Source organism: Patiria miniata, unplaced genomic scaffold, assembly GCF_015706575.1.
Source record: "Patiria miniata isolate m_02_andy unplaced genomic scaffold, ASM1570657v1 HiC_scaffold_16, whole genome shotgun sequence".
Classification (NCBI taxonomy): domain Eukaryota; kingdom Metazoa; phylum Echinodermata; class Asteroidea; order Valvatida; family Asterinidae; genus Patiria; species Patiria miniata.
The window spans coordinates 1,238,029-1,264,105 of record NW_024037054.1 but is presented as its reverse complement, the minus strand read 5'-3'; the positions used below and the strand labels follow the sequence as shown (position 1 = coordinate 1,264,105).

The 26,077-nt window shown below is 39.5% G+C and overlaps 1 protein-coding gene across 2 annotated transcripts in view; it reads left to right on the top strand.

Moving 5' to 3' along the window:
- Positions 1-26,077, top strand: part of LOC119722623 (vesicle-fusing ATPase-like) — a 236,076-nt gene that overhangs the window by 148,922 nt on the left and 61,077 nt on the right. For both annotated transcript variants that reach the window (XM_038192822.1, XM_038192821.1), the window contains exons 17-19: positions 3,926-4,113; positions 11,080-11,175; positions 20,985-21,141. In XM_038192822.1, coding sequence (XP_038048750.1) covers positions 3,926-4,113; positions 11,080-11,175; positions 20,985-21,141 — 441 coding nt within the window. The remainder of the gene's footprint in view (positions 1-3,925; positions 4,114-11,079; positions 11,176-20,984; positions 21,142-26,077) is intronic.

The window sequence follows — 26,077 nt, the reverse complement described above, 5'->3', positions numbered from 1 at the left end:
AAACTGGGCGTTGGCGTCACCACGAGCCAGGCAGTGGGCCAGAGTGATCAGCCTGTCTTGTCATCCACAGCTGTCGGGGTCAACACAAAGCGAGGCAGTAAGAGCCATTCGAAATCACAGTCCAAGGGACGAAGTTTCAAGGGCAAACGGGACGTTATCCTTGCAGATTTGGCCTCTGATGCCTCGGAACAAATCCCAGGCGAACCCAACTAACCTCATCAGTAGCGAATACAGACAACGCAGAGACGGGACATTTTCTTACTTATCCTCGCGGGATGACAGACATATTTCCTTATTACATCGATGGTTGATTCATCCTCAGAATTACTTCGGTGTTCCAGAATTTCTGCTGTTCTGCCCTCATCCAAGTCTCTCCGGAGCCGATTGCCCAAAAAAGGGAAAATCCAGCAAGAAATGCTACTCTGAATCAGAGTCGTCTTCCGATAGTATAATCGAAATTAGAGGTCAAAACAAAGAATCTGAATCTGTTTCCACTGCCGACTTCATGCAAGCTTTCCAAAATATTTCTACAACGTTGTCGGCCATAATAGTGAATGTGGGCCAGTTCGCCCCACCACTGGGTCAAGTCACCCCTTGCTCGGACGAACTCATCCCACATGCAGACCAACTCGCCACCCATGCAGACCAACTCGGCCCCAATAGTGCCCCATGTACATGGCAGAGTCTCATACAGTGACCTGTTTTCAATGGCCCGGGTTGGGCTCTGGGTGACCTACAAGATAACCCTCATACAGTGAGTTGCCCTCCTGCCTCACCGCCAACTACTATTCACCCACCTGTAAAATTTATCTCATTCAGACGGAGATTTGACAACATGAGATGTGAGATCCACAATGCCTCCACTTGGCAGTGGGAATTTCACTGGTCAAGCTGAGGCATGTTCCAGAGACCAAGGATCATTGGATGAAGATGATATTGATACACGTCACCTCTCTCCCTTGGAATCACAACTGCGCCTTGTCCAACCTGATATGATCCATAAATGCTAAACCCTTTCCATTTTTACCCTTGGATCAATATTGCACCAAGCACATCCAATCTGTGACCGAGGCTAAGAAATGGAAATCGTTTAACAATCAGGCAAGCTTGTTCGCTTTCCTGCGAACGATTTTGAAAACTGCTTGTCCGTCCCTACCGTTCTTGACCCAGCCAAAGATAAGCTGACTGCAGATGGAACAGGATCAAGTTCTACTGAAGGACTTTTTGCCGCCCGAACCAGAAATAAGCTGGAAGACACCTTGAATAAAGTGGATTGGGCTTCTCTGTTCGGATTACACACAACATCTTTCCTCTTATTTCTTTCGGAGTATCTTGTCAGAGGAAGCAAGGATTGTAATACTGTTCCAGTGGACATTTTATCAGCAGTCATCCACTGTTTGGATGAAACCTTACGCATGTTCATGAAACAGTTTGCTTGGATCTACTACTGCCCCCAGAAACAACATGCTGGATGCACTGTTTTTCCCTTCTGACGGGGTGAGAAAAGGCATGGAATCACTCCCTCTTCTGGGTCCAGATTTTTTTGCCAGGAGATTCCAGGAGTCGATGGTGGCAGAAGCTAAGTGCATTGAGGCCACTGATAAAATCAACTTGGCAAGCCTGTTCCCAAGTCAGGGCCAGACTCGACGAAGACCATGAAATCAACGGGGAGCTTCTAACCTTCTTCAGGACGCCCCATTCAGAGTTATCGAGGAAGGACCCATGGTCAATATGCGATGCCCCAGTCATGGTTCACTTCCCAATAAATTAATCAGTGCCACCAAAATCAATCCTGCAAGCCGAGTGGCATGGCAGGAAAGTTCACTGCCTAACATTATGGCGGGCCCCCATAAATATAGCAGGCCCCCAAAACTTCATAGGGTCATGGTCCCAGGTCGTCTCCGATTGGTGGGTGCTCAAAATAATAGAACAAGGCTATGCAAAAGAATTCACGAGCACCCTCCCCCTCCCATATCAGACACACGGATTCCATCCGACCAACCCAAATGCATTGCTCTAGAGACAGAGATCAAGTCTCTTCTTTCAAAGAATGCAATTCAATTTGTAGATCCACAGGAAGAATCATCAGGTTTTCAATCAGCTTTCTTCCTCACACCAAAGAAAGGAACAGGAACATGGCAACCCATCTTAAATCCCAAACCATTAAACAGATTCGCTCGCCAGAAAGGATTCCGCATGGACTCCCTTCAGGTAGTTCTGGAATCGATTCCAATACCAGCATGGGCTGCATCCCTGGACCTCAAAGATGCTTACCTGCATGTTCCAATTCATCCTTGTCATGATCAATATCTGCAATTCTGCTACAAAAAAGTGATGTATGAGTTTACAGCCCTTCCATTCAGGTTTTCAACATCTCCCAGGGTCTTCACAACGATTGTGAAAGCCTTAGGAGCTGCCCTTCACAAGCAAAATATCATGGTGTTCATGTATCTGCACGATTGGCTGGTGGTCAGTCGGTCAAAGCAGGAATTCAGCAAAGCATTCAGTGTGACCGTGGGTATGGCGACTCAACTTGGATTCCTCATCGAGGAAGCGAATTCGCAACCAACTCCCACCCAGACCCCAACAAGTATTGCCTTCCCTACAGAAATACGTGCACAAAACCTCCAACAATGCGTTCCTCGAAAAAAACGGTGGTCCCAGCAGCAGCATGGCTAAAACTACTGGGATTAATGGCAAGTATGGTGGACCTGGTGGCTTATTGTCGACTTCACATGCGCCCACTTCAACTCCACCTCCTTGCTCACTATCAACTGAGACATATCCCAATCAGCCTCATGGTGCCATGTTGTCTACCTACAGCCACACCTTCTATGGTGGATAGATATGGTGGAAATTTGAGAAGCGTCCTAAAATTCCCAAAATCGCGACCAACAAGAGTCCTAACCAGATGCCTCTCGATCAGGCTGGGGAGCCACATTAACTCCTTGTCAAATAGCAGAAATGTGGCTTTAACATCAACAAGCTTGGCACATCAATGCCGTAGAGCTGCAGGCAGTTTTCAATGCACTCAATCATATCCAACCAAGCATTCAGAATAAGGTGCTCTTGCTGCCATCCACACAGCTGTGCGACATGCCAAAGATCACCAATCCTGGACATGTACTGCAAAGTTGGCTGCCACCCACCCTCTGTCAGAGGACGGCACCGGAAAGGATAGGATATCAATAATCAAAAATTGTTATCGACAGCCTCATGCAAATGTGACTTGCAAAGGAGCGATGAGGCAAGCAAGGAGGAAGTACATATGGCTGGCCAGAGTGCTTGGGCCAACCCTGCAAAAATTTGTGTGCTTTCATTGCCCTGCAAGCGAAGCTGAGTAGATATACTGTTGCCATACTGTTGCCTTGCCATGTGTGCATGTTTGCATGTGCCTACCGGATATCCTCACTTGGGAAAAGTTGCACACACCATCAGAAGTTGCTGCCAACAATCTCTTTGATATGTCATCAGTGTTCTTTTTTGATGGGAGCATTTCACCAGACAATGTACCACCAATGCTACACTAGTAAAGGACATTTTTGCACATAGTACTCAGTGATCACTCAAAAAGAATATGGTAGATTATGACAACTCAACATTGCTATTATTGTTTAACATTGAGACTTAGGGCATGAATCTTGGCCACATGATACACATAAGATTATTGCTTCTTACCAGTGGCCCATGAACAAAGACACTGACAAACTGGGAGGCCACCAACATGGGGTTGGATAGCTCAGTTGGTAATGTGCTGGTAAAGTGTTCCTAAGGTCAAATATTACAACCTTGCAGTTCAATCTTTTTTCTTCAACCTAGTCAGTTTCTTCATGTTGTTTATTTGAGAAGTTTAAACATGCTCAAGTTTTGTAAACTTGCATTTCAGTGAACCATTCTTGTAAATTTCCAATTTCTTTAACTACAGGCCTTCCTAATGAAGAAGGAAGGATGCAGATTTTGGATATATATGTTTCAAAGATGCGTGAAAACAAGAAACTAGCAGATGATGTCAAAATAGACAAGCTTGCTTCACTTACCAAGAACTTCAGCGGGGCAGAAATAGCTGGTCTAGTGAGGGCTTCCCAATCTCTGGCAATGAATAGGATGATAAAGGTAAAACAAAATCTATATTAAGAATGAATATACAGGGTGGATAAAAAAAAAACGAAACCAAGATATTATTGCTAATTGGAACAGAAGTAGGGCACATGTGAATCAAAAGGAGATATTCTCTGTTAGGGTTGAAAAAATCTACTCTTTAAAATGACACCTTGATCATGTCCTTACATTCATGGTTGACTGAGCGGTGACCAATTTTATGAAAGTTTCTATTGAGAGAATTGCGCCACTTCTCATCGTAAAATCTCTTTTTTCCCCATGTGCCTTGATTGGCAACCATAGCCTTTTACTCTGTGACAAATGACGCCACAAAAACTTACAATTGAACAGTGGCACGATTCACTAAATAGACCCTGTCATAAAATTGGTCACTGCTCAGTCAACCTTGAATGTAATGATATGATCAGGGTGTCATTTTAAAGAAGATTCAATCCTAATGGAAAATATCTCCCTTTGATTCACATGTGCCCTACTTCTGTTCCAATTAGCAATATTATCTCGGCTTCAGTTTTTTTATCCATCCTGTATATTAATATTTTTGTGTAACATCCATGCGAAGCAAACAGTCACTTATAAGCTCTACTTAATTTCTTTCTTCTCTTTTGCTTCATCAACATGGAATTGGTTTAAATGTGCCATATCTTGTACATAGATTACATAGTCCATTGAAGCCCTTTAAATATCTGTCTATGCTGTAAATTCCTTTTATTCCGAGCTCCTTCTTTTTTGTTTTTTTTTGCATCTATATTGTAGCCCTCACCCTGGAGCGGCTTTTTCCAGGGACTTATTAAAGTTGGGCAACTCATATTAATAGTAAAATGAATCAATGACTCTGGCTGATATTCATGTATCTTGAAGCATTCAAACACTACTTAATCAATATCTTTATTTTGATTGGTACATGTTCACGTTGTGAACTTCAAATGTGATACTAAATGATGATATGGCAAACAACTATCTTGTTTTGAACGACAGCCAGATGAAAGTCCTGCACCTTTCTTCATCACATGCTAGACCACGGATCTTACACACAAGGATTAACGACTCAGCCAAACTCCTGGTTAGCCGCGTGATAACGGCCTGTACTGGTGGCAAATACCATGCATACTCGTCAACAAAGACCCCTGCGCGCGGCGGCTTTCAGATTTGCAGGGCTCTGCGCCTGATCTGGTGTCGAAGTCTGTCTAGCCAGCTAATGATATTTTTGAATATTCATGAGTCTACTTTTTGGTCTGTATTATTGAATTCTGATAAGTGATAACTACATAATCATGTTAACGCCGAGCACAATATCTTTAGCTTTAAAATGAACTATGAAATGTCGCTTTTGTTTTATTAGTTCGGGACCACATCTCTCTAAAACGTTTTTAATGAAAACCTAATTAAACAACGAAATTTGTGTAAACGGTGTTGTCCTCGAAATTTGATGTTTTTTTCCCGGGTAAATACTTCATCTATGATGACAAAAACTGCCAATACCATCTATTATATCCTGAAGTTGAGGGCGCTGTTTGAGCTGCTGCCACACCTATTTTCTGCTCTGAATTGTCTCCCATTTTTTACCGTTTTTACAGTGTATTATAGTTTTAAATTTGTACTAAGCATTCATTGAGAAGTAGTGATTTCAGAGGACCAGGTGACATGTTCACATTGCTTGGACATTTCCAGGAATTTTGACGAAGATCGTAGCTACTTTTCTGACTTGGAACTTCATACTCCTACACGTAAGCAGCCTACGTGTGTAGAGTCAATGGGACAGTGATGCCCTTTGTGTTTGTGCGTTCAATGTATTTGAGCAGCTTCCCATTTGTGTGATTAACCAGCCTTTCCAGAATGTGGAGAGTCGCCATTGTCATCCAAGTGCTTTAGACTTTTGTATGCTAATTATGTCACTACCAATCCAGTACACCAGTTTAGAACTCTTCTCTCTGAGACATGCTTATAGTGCTAAATATATTGAACCATGTCTTTTCCAAACTCTGAAGGAATTGAAAATTCTACATCTCCGAAGTCGAAGAGGCGGCCGTCACATATACGCTTATCGAGACATACACACGCACATTGCAGGGGAAAGACAAATACTTGTGCGAATAACCAAACCAAAACCAAGAAAGGTGAATAGAAGACCTCGACAAAAACAATCTTTCAAAGTGGCATTGGAGAAACTACAGTCACTTTACCGTCAGTTTATATGACGAATACACAATCACTGGTCAACAAATTCGACGAATTCATAACTGTTGTCAGAGATAATGATTTCGACCTCGTGTCAGTGAGCGAGATGTGGTTCACTGACGACATTCCTGACGACGCATTCAAGATCCCTGGCTACTCGATGTTTACAAAAAGCCAAATCAACAGGCGTGGAGGGGGTGTGGCCCTCTACATAAAAAAAACAACATAAACCCTACACCCTTGGCTCGCCTCAATGTCCCTACAGAGCATGAAATTGTATGGGCGCAATTACGCCCTCATCTACTGCCACGAACACTGTTCCATTATTGTAGCGTCGGTGTATTATCCTCCTAACAACCCAAACAGCGAATCCCTTATTCAGCATATGACACACGCAGTGGACGATATCCTTGCGAGTCATCCTGATGCAGGACTCATCATACTTGGAGATGTTAACCACTTGAATATGACCCCGCTCATCAATAATCACAGACTGAAACAAAATGTTGATAAAGCTACGCAAAATGATGTTATCCTTGACAAAATTGTCACAAACCTTCACAAACTATATTCAGCCGTGCAACTGTCATCTCCACTCAGCCGTAGTGACCACAGAGGTGTGATATGGGAGCCGAAAAACTACAAAGTGCAACATCGAAACCAGACTCATCGCAAAACAATCCAACCGATGCGTCAGTCAGACATCAGATGCTTCAGAGATTGGATAGTGACTCATGATTGGTCTGCCGTGACCAAGGCAGTTGGTGTTAAAGCCAAATGTGAGAACTTTTACAAGGATCTCCTTCCTGCTGTACAGTCCTTCTTTCCCACCAGAGAGATCAACATGCATTGTAAGGATAAACCATGGATGTCCCCATGGTAAAGGAACTGATCCATTCCAGACAAACTGCCTCTCATCGGAGTATCACTGAATGGTCTCGTCGAGAAATCTTGTCCAGAGAGAGATCAACAAATCAAAGGAGGATTACTATAGAAACCGTATTCAAAGACTGAAAACGCAAAATCCAAGTGCATGGTTCAACTTTGTGAAGATCGCAACCACAAATTCGTCACCAAAAACTGAAATCAATGTTCCTGGTATGCAAGTGACGGATAAACGCAACATTGCCGACGTAATTAACAAGCAGTTCATTGATATTTGGTTAGATGTACATCCTCTTGACAACAAAGAGTTACCAGCATATCAACCTATAGACCCTAAAACTATTCCGCAGGTCCAGCCTTGGATCGTGTTTGCCGAACTCAAGAAAATCAAAGTTGGAAAGAGTTGTGGTCCAGACGGAATCTCCGCAAAGTTGATTCGTGAGTTTGCTCTGGAACTAGCATCCCCACTTTGTGACATTATCAATACCTTACTAACAGAAGGGAAAGTACTATCTCAATGGAAGAAGTCGATCGTTGTGCCAGTCCCTCAACAATCCCCACCCTCACTCGACAAACTTCATCCGATATCTTAGATGGATTATTTCGCAAAGCTAGCAGAACTTTTTGTCTATCGCGAACTTCTCGCAGATATCCGTGAAGGCATTGATGACTAACAGTTCGGAAACAGACAAGGTATCTCCACATCTCATTTCCTTGTTGATTTACTACACTTCCTGCATAGAAACGCTGACGTGCTTCGGACTGTCTCCACTGTGGTGGTCGCAGATTTTAGCAACTCCTAACAGTGGGTGCATATCCAGCAGTCATTCCATGGATCGAGAGTTTCCTTCAAGAGAGCGGGTTACCCGATACAACGGTGAATTCTCGGCGCCACTCACACCGTATGGAGGCGTCCCTCAAGGGACGCGCCTTGGACCACTCATCTTCCTCGCGATAATAAACGACGCGCTCACATCGCCAGCTTCAGTCGCAAGATGGAAGTATGTGGATGACCTGACTTTTGAAGAAAGCCGGAAGGTGAAGGACGAGAGTGTGATACCTGCAGCTCTGACCGAATTTCAGTAGTGGTGTTCAGACTCTGGTTTGCGCGTCAACTCATTTAAGTGCAAAGTGATGTGCATGTCATTCTCACGAGTTGCTCTACCACCCCTTCAACTAGAGCTGAATGATACTACCCTGGAGGAAATGAACTGTTTAAAGCTACTTGGCGTTATGATCCAGAGCGATCGCCGATGGGATAGCCATATTTAGGATATAACCAAGAGAGCCTCACAGAAATTCTATGTAATTCTCACACTGAAATGCTTCTGCTTGCCAGTGGAAGACTTACTGACCATATACACTTGTTACATCCTTCCCTTGCTGGAGTACTGCGTACCAATCTGGCACTCCTCAATAACCGCACAACAAAGCAACGACATAGAGATGATCCAGAAGAGAGCTCTTTGAATTATCCTTACCGATCACTATGAGACGTATGACAACGCTCTCCAGATGACTGCCCTGATGTCCCTGAGTGAGCAAAGGGAACAACTTTGTATCATGTTCACGAAATCCTTGCATAAGAATTTCAGACATTGGTTCCCCGAATCACAGAGCTCAATGCGTCAGCTTTGACACAGTGGACGACTGAGAGACTTTAGGTGCAGAACGGAGAGACTGCGGAGCAGCACCCTGCCTTATCTAGTCAGACTTATTAATGAACACCCAATGTAATAAAACAAATGGTTAAGTCTGGACGTAAAACAAAAAATGCATTGTTTTTATCACTATGTCAATTTTTGTTATATATGAAGTTAATGTGTTTGTTTAAAATATGTGAAATGTTACAGTTTTGATGTTATACGTGCCCATTTCAGTATTATTTTCTCATCATGTCCACCTTCCTATTTTCTTGATTAAAATTAAACAGTTATTCAGTTTTCCTATCAAAGCTTAATGTTGTCATTAGTTAATAATGAATGAATAGAATGAAGTACACTGGTTTTTATATTTCAAGGCAAATCCGCTCAGTGCATTTGTACTAGAGCTCAGAACAGTCGTTTATCCTTGTGTGTAAGATACGTGGCTAGACACAGTGCAGTGATCTCTCCCATAACCTCCGGCGACTACCTGGCTCGAGCCTCAGAGTCGGTTCGTGACCTTGGAGTGATTTTTTTATGGTCACCTCACCGTGCGCCCACAAGTCAACGCAGTCTGCCATAAGGCTTCCTTTGCTCTGAGGAAAATTGGTAAAATTTGTCATTACCTCAACAAGCGCACCACTGAAATGTTAGTTCATGCTTTTGTCATCTCTCTCCTTGATAACTGCAACTGCCTACTTACTGGCCTCCCTGACAAAGATTTGAATAAACTTCAACGGATCCAAAATTCTGCCTTCTGCCTGGTTTCTCTTTTCAAGAAATGTAATCATATCACACCGATCCTCAAAGACCTTCATTGGTTACCCATTAAACAGCGCATACAATTCAAAATTCTCCTGCTCGCCTTCAAGGCCCTCAATAGACAAGCCCCAAGCTTCATCTGCGACCTGCTCCTTCCAACTTGCAAAAATGCTCCGGTCATCTCATCAGGGACTCCTCACTACAACAATACCAAGAACCAAGTCATATGGCTCCAAGGCGTTCTCACACACTGCACCTAGGCTGTGGAACGCCCTTCCTACCCCTCTGTGGACACATTGGACTGGTTCAAAACTACGCTCAAGTCTCATCTATTTTTATGAGGCTTATGACCTCACATAGTAATTTTTGTTTCTAGCATTGTTTTTTGTTTTGTAAAGCGCATCGAGATTTATTTCAGTTATGTTTTGCACTGTATAAGTTTGATCTTATTATTATTATTGTATTAATGATCGAGATCCATGTGATAACATCATTTCTGTGGTGTCATTATGATGGCATATTGTTTCAAACTACATGGAAGTTGAAGTCAAAATAACAATGGATAACTTTATATAAATATAAATGTATACGTTTATTTATATTTTTGAACATTTTGTGTACAAAAAAAATTTTGTGCTTGCTTTAAACTTCTAGGATAAGCACAATAATCAACATGAGTTGAAAAGTGGACCACACGTGAAAATGTGAATTATAAGTTCAAATTATTCTTGATAATTTTGTGCATTTATGGAAATGATGTCTACACGTTTAAATGCAATCTGTTTACAATGTACTCAAGTTTTAAAACCTTCTGTCACAAGACCTGCAATCCAGATTTAGGTTACAAAGAATCAAGGGTGTCTGTAAACCTATTTAATTTAAAAATTGAAGAAGCACCATCGTACCTTAAAGCACATCCCAAGAGTGTAGTTTTGCAAGGGGGTTAAATTTTATCCTGTAATGTCGCATTGAAGATTGCCTGAGCATAGGCATAGCCAGTGGGGGGGGGTTTAAAAAAAATAATATTTTTTAAGGACTGCCCTTTTCCATTCAAATGCCCTCTTTTTTTCACCAGCTTTCCCCTCCCCCAATAATTTGTAAAGAGTGCCGTTTTTTCAGGAAGTGCTTTTTTTTCTGAACAAGTGCCCTTTTTAAAAAGAAGTGGTGCCCTTCCCCCCCCCCCCCACACTTTTTGATTTTATGAAGGCAAAGTGTCTGGAAAAAAAAAACTGTGCCCTTTTCAAGAAATTTTTACCCCCCCCCCCCCCAATAAAAATGACAGTACTATGCCACTGCAGAGTATGTGCTTCAATCGATATTGTACATCTGTACGCAAACTATACTACAGGGTATTAATTGTAATAACTAACACAATGTAGGACAGTGTTCTACAGCAGGATAGCTTCATGCCACGTTCATTTTTTTCTAGTTTGTTGATCAGATTGCAAAAATTGTGTTGCCATGTGATCATAGAAAAGTTTTTTTTTCTTTACAGGCCTCTTCAAAAGTTGAAGTGGATTATGAAGCAGCACAGAAAATGCAAGTTCAGAAATCAGATTTTATGATCGCATTGGAAAATGATATCAAACCTGTAAGTATATTTTTATGCCCTGCGGGTGAAGTAAAAGGGGCATATTGTTTTTCTGCCTTATATGTGTGGATGTGCAAGTAATTGGTTTTAGCAAGATATCTCAAAAATCCCTCTCCCAGAAGCCATGGGCGTCACGAGGGGGGTCAAGGGGGACGCTTGTCCCCCCCCCCCCCCCCCCTCTGGAAAAGCAACTTAAAAAAAATATTATAAAAGAGGAAGAAAAAAAAAGAAGAAAAAAGAAAAGAAAAAGAGGCGCGAAGTCATAGTGGTGTAAATTTAATGAGTTGGGGGGGGGGGGGCAAAATGTCCCTGCCACCGTCTAAAACTGAGAAATCGAGAATTTGTTCAGAAATACAAGAATTTTTGGGGAAAAATATGTTTTGCCCCCCTCTAGAAAAAATCCTGGCGCCGCCCATGCCGGAAGCCTATTTGTTTGCTACCCCATAGATCAAAAATCAAGTTTTAGTAAACACATTGGATATGGTTTTCCTAACATAAATTGAGAAATACTGGACAAATCAACTTCAAACATGATATTTGGGTTAGTTTTGGGGAACTTACCTTACTTTATCACTTTATGTTCCACATTACAAGACACAATGTCATACATCATAAACTCAATAGCACAATAATTATTAGAAAAGGGTAAATGTGGGTGGGGTCCCCAAAAAGGACTGCTTTTCCAGTAGAGATCCCCACTTATAACAAACAAACACACACCACACACACACACACACACTTACATAGGCATAGAAGTGGGGTACTTCCTTTGTTCTCGTGTACTAAAATTTTGCAACGTCACACACTTATGTCAAAATGCTCTTATTTTAACCATAGTTAATTTCCTGGGCTGAAATTCAGACTTAATATCCCATTTCTAAAACTCTTCCATTTGCGACAGATCAACCCACCTTGGAAATTCCTAGTTTTTGAGTAAAATCCATATATCTATTTCGTGAAAAACTTGTGGGGTACCAAAACGGTCAAATATCAATAATCAACAGTTGACATCAACATGAATAACCATCGTCAAATTCAATCAACAATCAACATCAACAATCAACGTCAACAATCAACAATGCGAAAAAGCCAAACCTCTAGCCCAACACTGTGTGTTTGTCCCTTCAAACTTTAGTTTATATTTGTTTTGTCATTAAAGTGCTACCTTTACTATACAGGTTGGTTCAAAATAAAGAAAATCCACTTTTGACAGCACTTTTGACTTATTTAAAAAAAATTTTTAAAAACTTTGGATTAGTAGCTATAAAGTACTGGCCTTTAAGCATAAGTAATGAAGAAATCAGTGCAATTGCATATTTTGTCTCTGAGCTGTGGTAGTTTGAAAATTTCATGTGCGAAACCTGTTTGTCTACGGAGGTATACATCCATCCACTTAACTGAGCTGAGCTATCGGAGCTTGATTTGAAGACAAAATATTAGCACACTTCAAACAAGGATTGTTAATGCTACTTTTTCTCTTAAAGGGTGACAACCATGACATTTGATTATGTAATGTTATGCAACAATGATCTTAACACTGACATGGATAATCGGACAGCCTCAATCAAAGTTACCAGGTCAAAACATTATGTGGGCAAGGTTTCTAATTTTTGGAACTACAAAAATGTCTAATTTACATATATCACGTGGACAAGACGGATTTAGGTGACTTGCATTCAAATTAGCAGAATATCACTATTCTTGCAACTTTTGCCAAGCTTTCATTCACCATGCATGGTTAAAGGGCTTTATTTTACACTTATGTGAAGAAGCAAGTGAAATAAGTGGAAATTGCTGTCAAAAAAGTGAATTTCCTTTATTTTGAACCCCCTTGAATACCAGTATTTGTAAAATAGTTATTAAAGTGATTAGCAGTAGTCAGGGGGTTACTGGTTAGTACAACTAGCTTTATTCTGAATAACAATATTAAAGGGAATGTACATCATTGGCTTTTGCTGTAATTTTAAGAAATGAACTACTTGAGGGGTTAGTATAACAGATCAAATATTGTTACACTGACATACTTGTAGTTTTGTGTTCGAAAATGCTGGAAAAACCAAGAAAAACGAAAATGTTCAAGTAGTCTGGTTCCCCGACTCCACTAAGGATAAAATGGATCAATTTATAGATGCCGGAAAATTGTAAGTTAAGGGAATCAGTGTAGCTGGCCTGCACCCGTTCATGAACATGTTACCAATAGCAAACAAAATTTGGACTGAAAAAATGGTAAATTTGAAGCAGAAGTTGAAAAATAGTTAGGTTTTTCCAACGGTGATCGGCTGACCACTGTTGGAAATGTATACAAAAATGCCAATTTCTTGAAAATGACTTCACACCAGGAGCCATAATTTTACAGGATGCTTTTGACTGTCATTTACCAACATCCAAGTAAGGTGTTTCGTAAAAACTTGATAGTTTTATTTTTCGATGTTTGCAAATGTTGTATATTCCCTTTAACTAAAGGTTGTAGGAACAGCCACACGGTGTTGGGCTATTGATTACCGCAAACTTCCCCACACACATCAACTCAAAATGCATGTTCGACTTTGTCAACATGTCACTAGAGGGCACTCTAACTTTTATGACATCACCTGTAATATCGTTGAAAGCAAGTTCACATCTGTTGCCAATTTCAAATTATAAGGCACTTTCGGTTTATGCATGTTAGGCTTATTAAAACAGGCGCTCTGACATTTTATGACGTCACCTGTAATATTTTTGTAAAGTACAGACTAGGCACAGACTCATATCGTTGAAAGCAAGTTCACATCTTTTGCCAATTTCAAATTATAAGGCACTTCTGGTTTCGACCAGAAAGAAGGGTCATGTGATTTGCACTTATTACCAAAAATGAAGATCCCGCAATATTGTATCGATTGCCATAAAAAACAAAATCAAATTTCTAACAGTTGATTTTATATTGATTTTCAAAGATTAAATGTAGAAATCTTTATTTTCTTTTAATATGATACTCGATGATGACACCGTGATGTCATTACCAGAAAGCTCAAGAGCTATGTTAAATGTGCTATATATAGCCAAATCTTGATTATATCTGTTGCGATTGATTTTCAACAATTTTTTATGATTGAAAGGTCTTTTCATTATAACTTCCGTTCTGACGTCATTAATTTTTGAAAAAAAGTAAAACTGCTGCAAACTGCTTACTGACTGGATGGACCTGAAATATATAAATCTTAAAATTAATGTGGCCTGACGTTGCGAACTTAGCAAGTTCTTCGGCTAAAACAGAAATATAACAACTAAAACATACATTAACATGGGGGTGCACACAAACATGCAGGGCTGAAAGAAGAAACACAAAAGGAGGATTAGGTGTGAAAGGTGTGGAAAGATGCAGGGGAGGGTGGATGAGAGAACAAAGAAACAAAGGGAGATGGCAAACCACAAGGGGTCTTGTGTAAACAGGGGAGGGACCAGAAAGGGGAAGGATCAAAGGTCACAGGGAGTGGGAACGGACAAAAGAGTGTGAGAGTGAAGGGATGATGTGGGGAGGGGGGAACAGTATTGAGGTGGAAAGGGATGAAAGATGGGGGAAGATGGGTAAACACAAACAAGGAAGACCAGATGGATTATCTGTAACAGAAGACAATGGAGGAAGAAAAGGATTAATCATTTCCAAGTTGGATGTTGAGACCATGTGGTTGAATAGTTTTTGAATTATTTTTTTTTCGCGCACAGGTCTTTTCTGCATTTAGGTCATCATGTAATAATTTTGAAGCGATTACTGCAAATTCTGCCGCAGACATCCAATAAAAATGCGTTTTTTAATTTTTTTATCCTGCCGCTAGAGGAGCCTCTAACATTTGATGACGTCACCGATCGTTGTTTTGGATAGGTCAAACTAGCCAGACACTAACATCGTTGAAAGCAATGTTATATCTTTTTCCACTTTCAAATTATAAGGCACTTCTAGTTTCGACCCGAAGGAAGGTCACGTGATTTTGCACGCAGGAGATAAAATGAAGATCATGTATTATACCGATTCCCGCAAAATTGAAGTTCCAGTCTCTGACCAATGATTTTATATTGAATTTCAAAGATTGGATTTATTTAACTTTCAATTGATGTCACGTGACCCATGATAATATCATAATGACGTAATTACAAAAAAGCACATTTTCAGTGGGTTGTGCATTCATGTATGGACAGTTGAAGTTCATACATGTTTTCATTTTGACAAACAGTTCTTGAAATGAATTTGCTGAGGAGAATAAATGCAACATTGATTTCATACAATAACAATAGGTGTTGGGCTCGTGGCCCAACACCTAACAATAGTAAATTCGTAGTAGAAAAACATTAGGTGCTGGGCTGCACCTAACTAGAGTTTGTATTGACAAACACACAGTGTTGGGTTATCATGTTTGAAGCGGTTACTGCAAACTTCGCCACACACATCAACTCAAAATGCATTTTTACATTCTTGAACATACCTTTAGAGTGCGCTCTAACATTTTATGACATCAGGCAGCGACTGTTGAAAATAAGTTCACAACATATATATTCATGTAAGCCACATGGACCACATTGGGGTCAACACACCTTGGGTCAGACAAATGAACAAACCACTACTTAGTCTATAACTTATACTGAACTAGAAAACCTTTCATTTGAAAACTCAGACGGAACTCTAGATCAAAATCTATAACACCAGCGCTGATGATGCGGTGGGGCGCTGTGGTCCAATGGTTACGGTGTTCGACTCGTGTGCCGTGGTACACGGGTTCGAATCCTGACCGTGGGAACATGGTGTTTGTGCTCTTGAGCAAGGCACTTTACCATTATTGCTTCGTCCTTCGAATGGGACGTAAAGCCGTAGGTCCCGTGTGTTGTGTAATGCACGTTAAAGAACCCAGTAACACTTGTCGCTAAGAGGAGGGGTTTGCCCCGGTGTTTCTGGCAGTGGCAGCAATTATGCGCCTCAGCACCTTGCAAAAAGGTGCTACATAATGGGTCTCATAATGTTCATATACATGTACTTCATTTACCTGGCTTTGGTTGCATTCTCCCCAGCGCTTTGTATCCTCTGGCAAAAAGCGCTATATAAATACAGTTATTATTATTATTATTAACGTTAATTTCAACATCAATTATCAACACAACTTATCATCAAAAATCAACCCAAATGTTATAATCATCCCATTATCCTTCACTTATTCTCACCTGAGAGCCACAAGCTGTAGGATTTTCAATCAATGTCAAACTAACGGTTGACTTATAGCAAGAATCTTGGCATTTCACTGCGGGAATTTCGCCAAAACATGTGCGAACATGGCGCCTGCCATGGTTACAGTACACGCGTGTCTCATAACCGCTTGAGGGCGCACTTCAGCGTACCGTTCGGGCTACATTCATTTTGAACCGATAACTGCAAATTTTGCCACACACATCTACTGAAAATGCATTTTGGACATTTTTAACCTGCTGCTAAAGGGCTCTCCAACATCTCATGATGTCACCGATCTTTTTTTTTTTGAAAAATGTTGAAAAAATATCGTTGAAATCAAGTTCACATCTTTTTCCAATTTCAAATTATTAGGCACTTCCGGTTTGGACCGGAGGAACGGGTCACGTGATTTGATGCACACAAGATAATATGAAGATCATGAGCTATCATATCAATTCCTGTAAAGTCAAGTTACAGTCTCTCATGTGTGATTTCTTGTTGATTTTCAAAGATTAAATTTATTAATCCTCAAGTGACATCGCGTGACCCATTATGATGTCATCATGACATGATTACAAAAAAACACATCTTCGGTGGGTTGTGCATTCATGTATTGACAATTAAAGTTCATATATGTATTCATTTTGACAAACAATTCTGGAGAAGAATTTGCTGAGAAGAAGAATAACAAAAACAACTAGAGTTTCGCGTTTGTTCAGTTACAAACGCAGAGTGGTCGGGCAGACAGCCTTTTCATTATACGCTGCCCAGTTAAGTTAGGAATATATGTTTATGTAAAAAAAGGATCACGAAATTAAATCCCTTCAAGTACAATCAATATGTTTCAAAAAGGTATCTTTAACGGTGTGATAAATTTCAGTAAACATTCTATGTGCACAAAAAAAAGTTATTTCTGGTTTGATGACGTCATCAGTCAAAAACTGTCAGTAAATACTGATAAAGTTCGGAGAGGATAATTTTTCATTGTAAAGATAAAATAACGTATGAAAATATGGGAAATATAATTGTTTGTATTAATAACCCCTAACTTCCGGTTTGATGACGTCACAGCATTAGAGATCCAAAGGTGAACACTGTAATGGATATTATTATTTGGACTTCGAAGATATGAAAGGGATCAAATGATAGAACTAAATTAAAACTATGATCTTTTTCAAATTCTCCTTAAAGTAACTTCCGGTCTGATGACGTTATGAATTTGAAACCTTGCCAAGTTATCTGTGGTTAATCAGAGAATGTCAAGGGGCAATTTGGTAAAATGTGGACGGATGGTTTTACAATTTTCGGATGTTGACATCATCACACTGTTTTTTGCATGTTGCATTCCTCACTAAACACTTTCATAATACATGTATATATGTCTGTAGTAAAATGCTTCCGCTTTTGAGTTTTATTCAGTTTTTATTGCACTTCCGGTAACACCGGAAGTAAAGGTCAAGGGGTTTTGCGTCCGGGAACACGAAATGTTTCTCACGGCATAGTCTACAACCTCACGAAAAAACGAACACGATACTCTATTTAGTTCAAATGATATAACGCAAACTATTTTGTCAAAATTTGCCCTTAAATCGCTTGTAATTTGATACCTGATGACGTCATGATGACGTAACACAATTTATAACATCTTCGTAACATGGTACAAGTTCACACAAGGTTTTGTGATCATACCGTGAACCGTTCGGAAGAAATGCTGCTTTGTTTTGATATCAGGCTAACGTCTTCATTTTGAATTCACCTAACTTTGACCTTCCTGTAGACTCGGAAGTAAAGGTCAAGCGAGTTCACGTACACGACAAAAACTGTTTAGCGATTAATGGTCTATCTGATTACAGAATACAAACATCATTAAATGTTTAGTTCAAGAGTTATAGGTGAAAGTAATTGGTCACTTTGTCAGATGAAATCACTTGTAATTTGACACCTGATGACGTAATCATAACGTCAGAGTAATATGCACCACTTTGGATGAGGGTCGATATATATTGAAAGTTACAAGTTCATACCATATACCGTTTAAGAGAAAACCCGTGGAGAAGTATTGTCTGGAAAAAAAAAGAAAGAAAGAAGGAAAGATTAATCGTAACAGATCCAAAGAGTGGTCGGGTTGTGCCCGACCACTCAACTTGAGGTTGTAGGAACAACCAAACGGTGTTGGGCCATGAATTACTGCAAACTTTGCCACACACATCAACTCAAAATATGCATGTTTAAATCCATGTTTGACTTTTTCAACATGCCGCCAGAGGGCGCTCTAACATTTGATGACGTCACCTGTAAAATTTGTGTACAGTACTGCCTAGGCAGACACTCACATCGTTGAAAGGAAGTTCGCATCTTCTGCCAATTTCAAATAAAAAGGCACTTCCGGTTTTGACCGGCCGGAAGGGTCATGTGATTTTGCACTTAATACCAAAAATGAAGACCCTGCCGTATTGTATTGATTGCCATAAAAAACAAAATCAAATCTGTAGCAGTTGATTTTATATTGATTTTCATAGATTAAATCTAGAAATCTTTGATTGCTTGTAATACGACACTTGATGACGTCATTATGACGTCATTACCAGAAACCTCCAGAGCTATATTTACTGTGCTGTATACAGCCAAATCTTGATTATATCTATCACGGTATATTTTCTAGCAATTTTTTAAGGTTTAAAGGTCTTTTTATTGTAACCTCCGGTCTGATGACGTAATCAATTTTTTTTTGCGCACAGATGTTGTCTGCATTATGGTCATCATGTACATTAATTTTGAAGCGATTACCGCAAACTTCGCCACAGACATCAAGTGAAAATGCATTTTTGACTTTTTTTAACCTGCCGCTAGAGGGCGCTCCAACACTTCATGGCGTCACCCATTATTTTTTTTGAAAGGTCAATCCAGGCAGACACTTAAATCGTTAACAGCAAGTTCACATCTTTTTCCACTTTTAAATTATTAGGCACTTCCGGTTTCGACCGGAAGGAAGGGTCACGTGATTTTACGCGTACAACATAAAATTAAGATCATGTATTACCATGTCGATTCCCGCAAATTTCCGGTTCCGGTCTCTCACGGTTGATTTTATATGGAATTTCAAAGATTAAATTTATTAAACTTGCGAGTGACATCACGTGACCCATGATGGCGTCATGATTACGTAATTGCAAAAAAGCACATCTGCGGTGGATTGGGCATTCATGTATTGACAAATGAAGTTCATATATGTTTCCATTTTGACAAACAGTTCTGGAGAAGAATTGTGTCTTGGAGAATAATAATAGTAAATTCTTACAATAACAATAGGTTTTGGGCTCAAGGCCCAACACCTAAAAATAGTGAATTCTTACAATTAGCCCATCACCTAATTACTTTTCAAGTGTTTGTAATATTGCCTTTCTTCTTTCATAAACTGTTTAGCATAATAACTGTGTTTAGGACTATGAAAGACATTAGTCAGCATATTTTATAGCATACATATTTGGCGCATGAAAAACTGTCTTGTTTTATTTAAGAGGAATAATGTATTTAAAGTATTCATGAAATTCACAAAGGATAAATTAGCATCCCGGGCAGTAGAAACCAACATCCAGTCACAAGATTTAAATCCTTGTTTAAAATTTGCAAGATTTTCTCATGGTGCACAATTTCACATGTTGGTGATTGGAATGATTAATAGTGAATCGGAAGGAGGTAAATACAGGAAAGTGATCAGACAAGTCAGTCACAATGATACCAGATTTTGGTGGGGGTAAGATAATTAAAAGTGTCGATGAGAGTAGCAGAGGATTGTTATCCTGGTGGGTTTGCAGATAAGTGGTAAACAAGAGGAATAAAAAAAGGAATAAAAATAACATTTTCAAAATACCTTTTTTTACAAGCACAAACAACGATAGTAGTGCGCATTTGTTGATGTCTCCTACAGTGTACATTGACCTAACATGGCGCACTTTGACTTTTTGCCTCTTAACTCCAGTACCTTGCTAGAGCAAACGTTTTACCTCAAATTTCACAGTTTAAAGTAAAATTTTGTCAAGCTCAAAACATTTCCGTTCATATAAATGCCTAAACTTTGAGTTTATCTTCCCCGTTACAGAGTTCAGTGACAAATTTACTATGACACGATTATGCGATTCATTTTGAAGTGCGCAGTGAACTACAAACAATGTTCTGACAAACATGTATAGTTGGATAGGCGAGTGGACGAAAAGTCCTTTGTTTTGATTTTTCATTTCCCTCAAAATTTTGGAAAACAAACTTGATTACAATCATTTTATATATTTTTTTCAAAATATTAAATATCCCCCGTCGAGAATAAAATAATGGTAATTTTCTAATTAATTTTTTTTGTTCAAAATTATAATATTAAGAGGCGGCAGGTTTGTAATCAAACAAATTAAATAATGCTGGCCTGACGTGTGAACCGTAAAACAGTCATGAGATTTAACAAAGGCCAGAAGTGTATTGGTGTTTGTCATTACACCATTCTTGTGTATTTAGTTCATTGAATATTTTTTTTTTTACCCACCAAACAGAATGAGTTTCGTTAAATTGCATTGGAATATTTAGTATTGTGAATATTCAGCTGTTTTAATTTGATTTCAACTTTATTTAGGCATTTGGTGTTAGTGACGAATGTTTCAGCAAATACATCCTAAATGGCATCATCAACTTCGGTGAACCAGTAACCCGGGTACTAGCTGATGGAGAACTTGTTGTCCAGCAAACTAAACTAAGCGATCGTACACCACTAGTTAGTTTGCTTATGGAAGGTAAGTGTTACCACTATACAAGGGTGGATAAAAAGTGTTCTCACTTGGTCCTTATCATTCGCTGCATCCTCTTCACCCAACTTTCAAAGTAATGGTGGTACTCTGAAGTATTCTTAATGGACAGCTTTGGCAAGTTCTTGGATTCGTGAAAAAGGCCTCCCAGCCAGTTTGGATTTGATCCTAGGAAACAACCACAAGTCGCATGGAGCTAGGTCTGGTGAGTAGGGCGGGGGTTCCATCAAGGTTATTCCATTTCTCTCAGGACAGTCTGGGTAAGGCAGGCATTGTGAGGTCCTGCATTGTCATGGTGCAGATGGATTGGAGACTGTTTTCGAGTCAGAGGTGTTGATGGGATATGCTGAATGACTTTGGGCAAAGCTGATGTGATGTAATACTCGGCAGTGATTGCTGAAAGTGCCTTGTCACCATAAATGCTGGAATCCCCAGTTTATGCCGGGTAAATATAGAAATGCGTGTGTTCCTTTGTTGATTCCATGTCAAGGGCTTGGCAATAATCCACCCAGGTGTTATGTCCAAACCAATATTTTGTAGCTGGCAGAAGACAATGTAATCTAAAGTATGCAAAAACAAGAGAAGGCATGTGACATCAGGTGTAGTCAGAACAGCCTTGATAGAACTTTTTAATCCACCTTCACATATGTGATGCAATCAAGCTAAATGAGTCGTTTGTCGGGAATTTTTATGTGGAGATACAGGCCAAAATAGGGCCACTTCATCACATCACTACATCACATCTCTTGGTGTTCCGACTTCCATAATTTTTGAACTAAAGATGGTATCAGCATGCGATTTTCACAGCAGTAATGCTCAGATTGTGCTCTTTTGAAATCTGTAATAAAAAAACGACTCATGTAGCTTGATCGCATCACATATGCGGGATTGTCTGTTGGTCTTAGGAAGATGTCCTGTGGTATACCTATAATATACAGGGTGTCCCCAAAAAGGTAACCCGAAAACAAAGGGATAATATGGACCAACTACGAACTCAATGACCATTATTATGGTTTTATCATAAACTAGGGACAGTAAGTTTTCCATTTGATATATTGGACGGATTCCTCTGGTCATGCACCATGGAGTTCCATTGTATTAAAAATTGGGGTGTGCAAACCCTCTTGAGACAGTTTTGAGTTGAAACATTAAGACCACATCCAGTGATAAGTTGAGTAGGTTCAAGGGATATTTAACTTTGACTAGAAGTTAAAATGAAATATCTTTAAAGGGAATATACATCATTTGCTTTTGCTGTAATTTTCAGAAATGGATGGAATTGGGGGGTTGGAAATATATAGCAAATATAGTTACACTGACTTTTTTGAGGTTTTGGGTTCGAAAATGCTATAAAAACCAAGAAAAACGATCATTTTCCTGAAGTCTGGTTCCCTGACTCCATATAAAAAGAAACAGAGCAGTTTACATACATTGGGGAATTGTAAGTTCATGGAACCAGTCTAGCTGGCTCGTACCCGTTCATAGGTTTGTAATCGATTGCAAACAAGTGCGATGGTCAATTGGGGCCAGTATTTGAAAAAAAGCCAGTTGTTTCCAACGCTGATCGGCCGATCAGCGTTGGAAATTGATACAAAAATACCACTTTTCTTGAAAATGACAGTATACCAGGTGCCATGATTTTACAGGATGCTTTACACTGTCATTCACTAACAGTCCAGCAAGGTATTTCAAAATGATTTGGTAGTTTTATTTTTTGATGTTTGCAAATGTTGTATTTTCCCTTTAAACCTTAAAAAAAAATTGCTGAAAAAAAATCCAGTGCGAGTAAATCCAGAGTCTTTGCTTCAAATCGCACAGTTAGAATAGCTGTTAAGCTTTCTAGGAATTATGTCACCATGATGTCATCAAATATCAGATTACAAGTAACCAAAGATTTCTAGATTTAATCTTTGAAAATCAATATAAAAATGTGAGAGATCTGATTTTGCTTTTTATGTGAACTGTAAGCTATAAGCCGGAGGGGGATATTGCTATAGTTTATACCTTCTGTATTTCTGTGTGTATGTGGGTGCAAAAGAGGGACAATAGGGGGTCCTCGATGAAGGCAAATAGATCGTATTGAATATAATGTCACTCATCAGAGGAGTTACTTAGAAACCGCGAGGGCGCCATTTTGTAGGGCATGTATTATATCAATCACCGTGGCACTGTACTGTCGTATGCGCACGTGTAGACACACACACGAACGTTTCCAATATCTAAATCATTTTGGCAGTAAACATAATACATGTACAAATAATGCCTGCCGTTTGTGTAGTTTATGGTTGTGGATCACGTAGACATCGTGATGGGGTAACCAGTCAGTGCGCAGCCTACTCGATAATGAGCCACACAGCGAGATTTTATTTGCAGCGCGTGGACGGCCTCGGACCGTTCGAGATTGCATGAGGTTTGCCGAGTGTTCGGTGAAGCCCCTGGATATAGGGACGGGAAACCCGTTTCGTAGCAGTAGCTGACTAAAATGGAGTGATTTCTGAAACTACGATAATTTCTGCGTCGATTAATACCATTATGAGAGGTGATTCTTAAACATTTTCGATGATGCCTGTACTTGTTTGGTGCTCCTGACTGTTTGGGGATATTTGGAGACGAAATTCGTCACTTTCTGGTAAGTTGAAGAGTTACGCTTACGAACCATACCATTCCCATCTCTGCAGGTTCCACCGCCGATTTTAATTTGATACGAAATATTTGCGAAAATTGCATGATTGCAGTCACAGTGTGCGATTCGAATGACGTCATACGTGCATTTTGTGTACGGGTTGTGTGTACTGTGTACGTATTTTGTGGGTGCATTACCACCGATGTCGACAATAGGTTCCTACCCGTTAGTTTTGCATGTCGCAAGTACGATCAATGTTTATAATTATAGCGATTAAAAATCAGAATTTTTTTTTATAAATTCATGAAATTATACAGGCATCACTAGCCATTGTCCTTGTCGGTCAATTCATGTCGGTCATAAAATATGAGGAACAATCCTTTTCTGGTACTTTTTTCAGATCTTGCCGTGGGGATGGGATTTTTTGAAGTAGTCTAAAACAATTCCTTCCTAAACATGCTAAACATGCTAAATCAGCAAAATACATGTAGATTATTACTTAGATTTGTTTTCTCTCTTTCTCTTTTCTTACAGGCCAAGTACGCAGAGTGATTGACCCTTTTTCCTGTCAAGACTAGTTGAACACAACACCTGAACTTGCAGACAGTTCGCAACTATTTCAATGGAACTTTATTTACCATGAAATGAAACTTTATTCTGCGACCGGATTAGTGTTGTTCAAACCCGACCAGAAACCGACCAAACTTAAACTGACTTTCTGTTAGGTCGCCATCAGTTTGTCCATCATTTTAGTCGGGTCAGGTCGGTTTCGGTATTGTGTTTGCAGTCTTCTAATTGCGTTGAGTCAGTTCAACCCAAAATAACCCCAAACAGTTTGGAAATTCACATGGGATAAATCTTGCAACCTGACGCCATTTTTTTTTCTTCATAAATTTCCAATTTTGTTAGAAAATACTTAAAATTGTCTTGACTCTACATAGACTTTGTACACAATCCTGGAAGTGGCGTCAGGTTGCAACATTTTTTTGCGTTGGTTTTCCTTAATTTTTTGTTGGGTCGGATCAGGTTGGTTTTAGGGAGTTCAAATTGGTTTCCGTTCGGATTCGGTTTACAAAATAATGTTTCGGGTTGGTTTGGCCTGGTCAATGTGACCCAACACATCACTAGACTGAAATCCTTATTTGGCATGTCTAAATTCAAAGACGTGTCATCAACAATCCACAAATTAGGCGTCGGGGATTCTCATGGCATGTTGTATTCAGATCATGTATAAGAAGAACCCTGAAGAATCGATTCAATCATTGCTGAATTTCCACTGTTTCTTTTTTTCCCTTCAAGTTAGTCATTTTGTGAGTGTGCTGTATATTTAAAAACCAAAAATATGATGAAAATTTCTGCAGACGGCTGTACACTGCATTCTATATAAACAAATCTTGTAAAAATTGTAAAGATTTGTGTAATTGTTAGCATATTTAACTGTTATTGCCGAGGAATGGAGCAGTTCAATGGCCTCGTTATTGTCCTAGAATGAGTTGCTTGTGGACAAGCTTGGGTAGGGAATTTGTTTTATAAGCTCATGAAATATAGCAAAAAAGTGTTTGTACATCCTAGAGCATTAGTAACCTTGCACTTTGAAGAAAGTTTGGCTTGCATGTATTTTTAAGTTCATTTTTTTAAGTTGTTTTATATTTATGTCATTAAGTCATTCTATGTTTTCAGAAACTTTTTTTGTAAGCAATGTTTTGTAAGTGTGAGTGGTTCAAGTTTCCAGGGTTTAAGTAATATGTTAACACATTGATGTAACTATTATGTCCAGCTTAAAAGTATGTGACTTTTAAAAAGTTCTGATTTTATGATTAAATCGTTTTCCAGAATTTCAGTCAAGAAAAAGAGACATGCCTTTGATTATTTGTGTTTATATTTTCATGTTCATACACATTGTTTTTTGTGTTTATATTTTTCATGTTCATGCACATTGAACCTGTCAACAAACAAAAAGCATCAAGAAAATGGGAGACATTATTGCCAAAAAATAATGGTTTATTACATGAATCTTAAATCATAACGGTCTAGAATAATAGCATTGACAGTATATTATTTTCTTACACACCAGTCGTTGAAACTAGATCGTTTTGAGAGAGGACACATCGCCAGTTTATTTTCTATAGTTGGGCACATTTAGTTCGAGATTATACGATATCCATAAGCACGCGTAGAGCTGGGTACCCGACATACGGAAGACCCGTGTGCTGTTACGTGATTGGTCAAAACGCGTGTTGGTTGCGGGTCTTGCCCAATGAGGAATGTACCCTCATGCCGTGCGGCGCTTACACTTGCTTC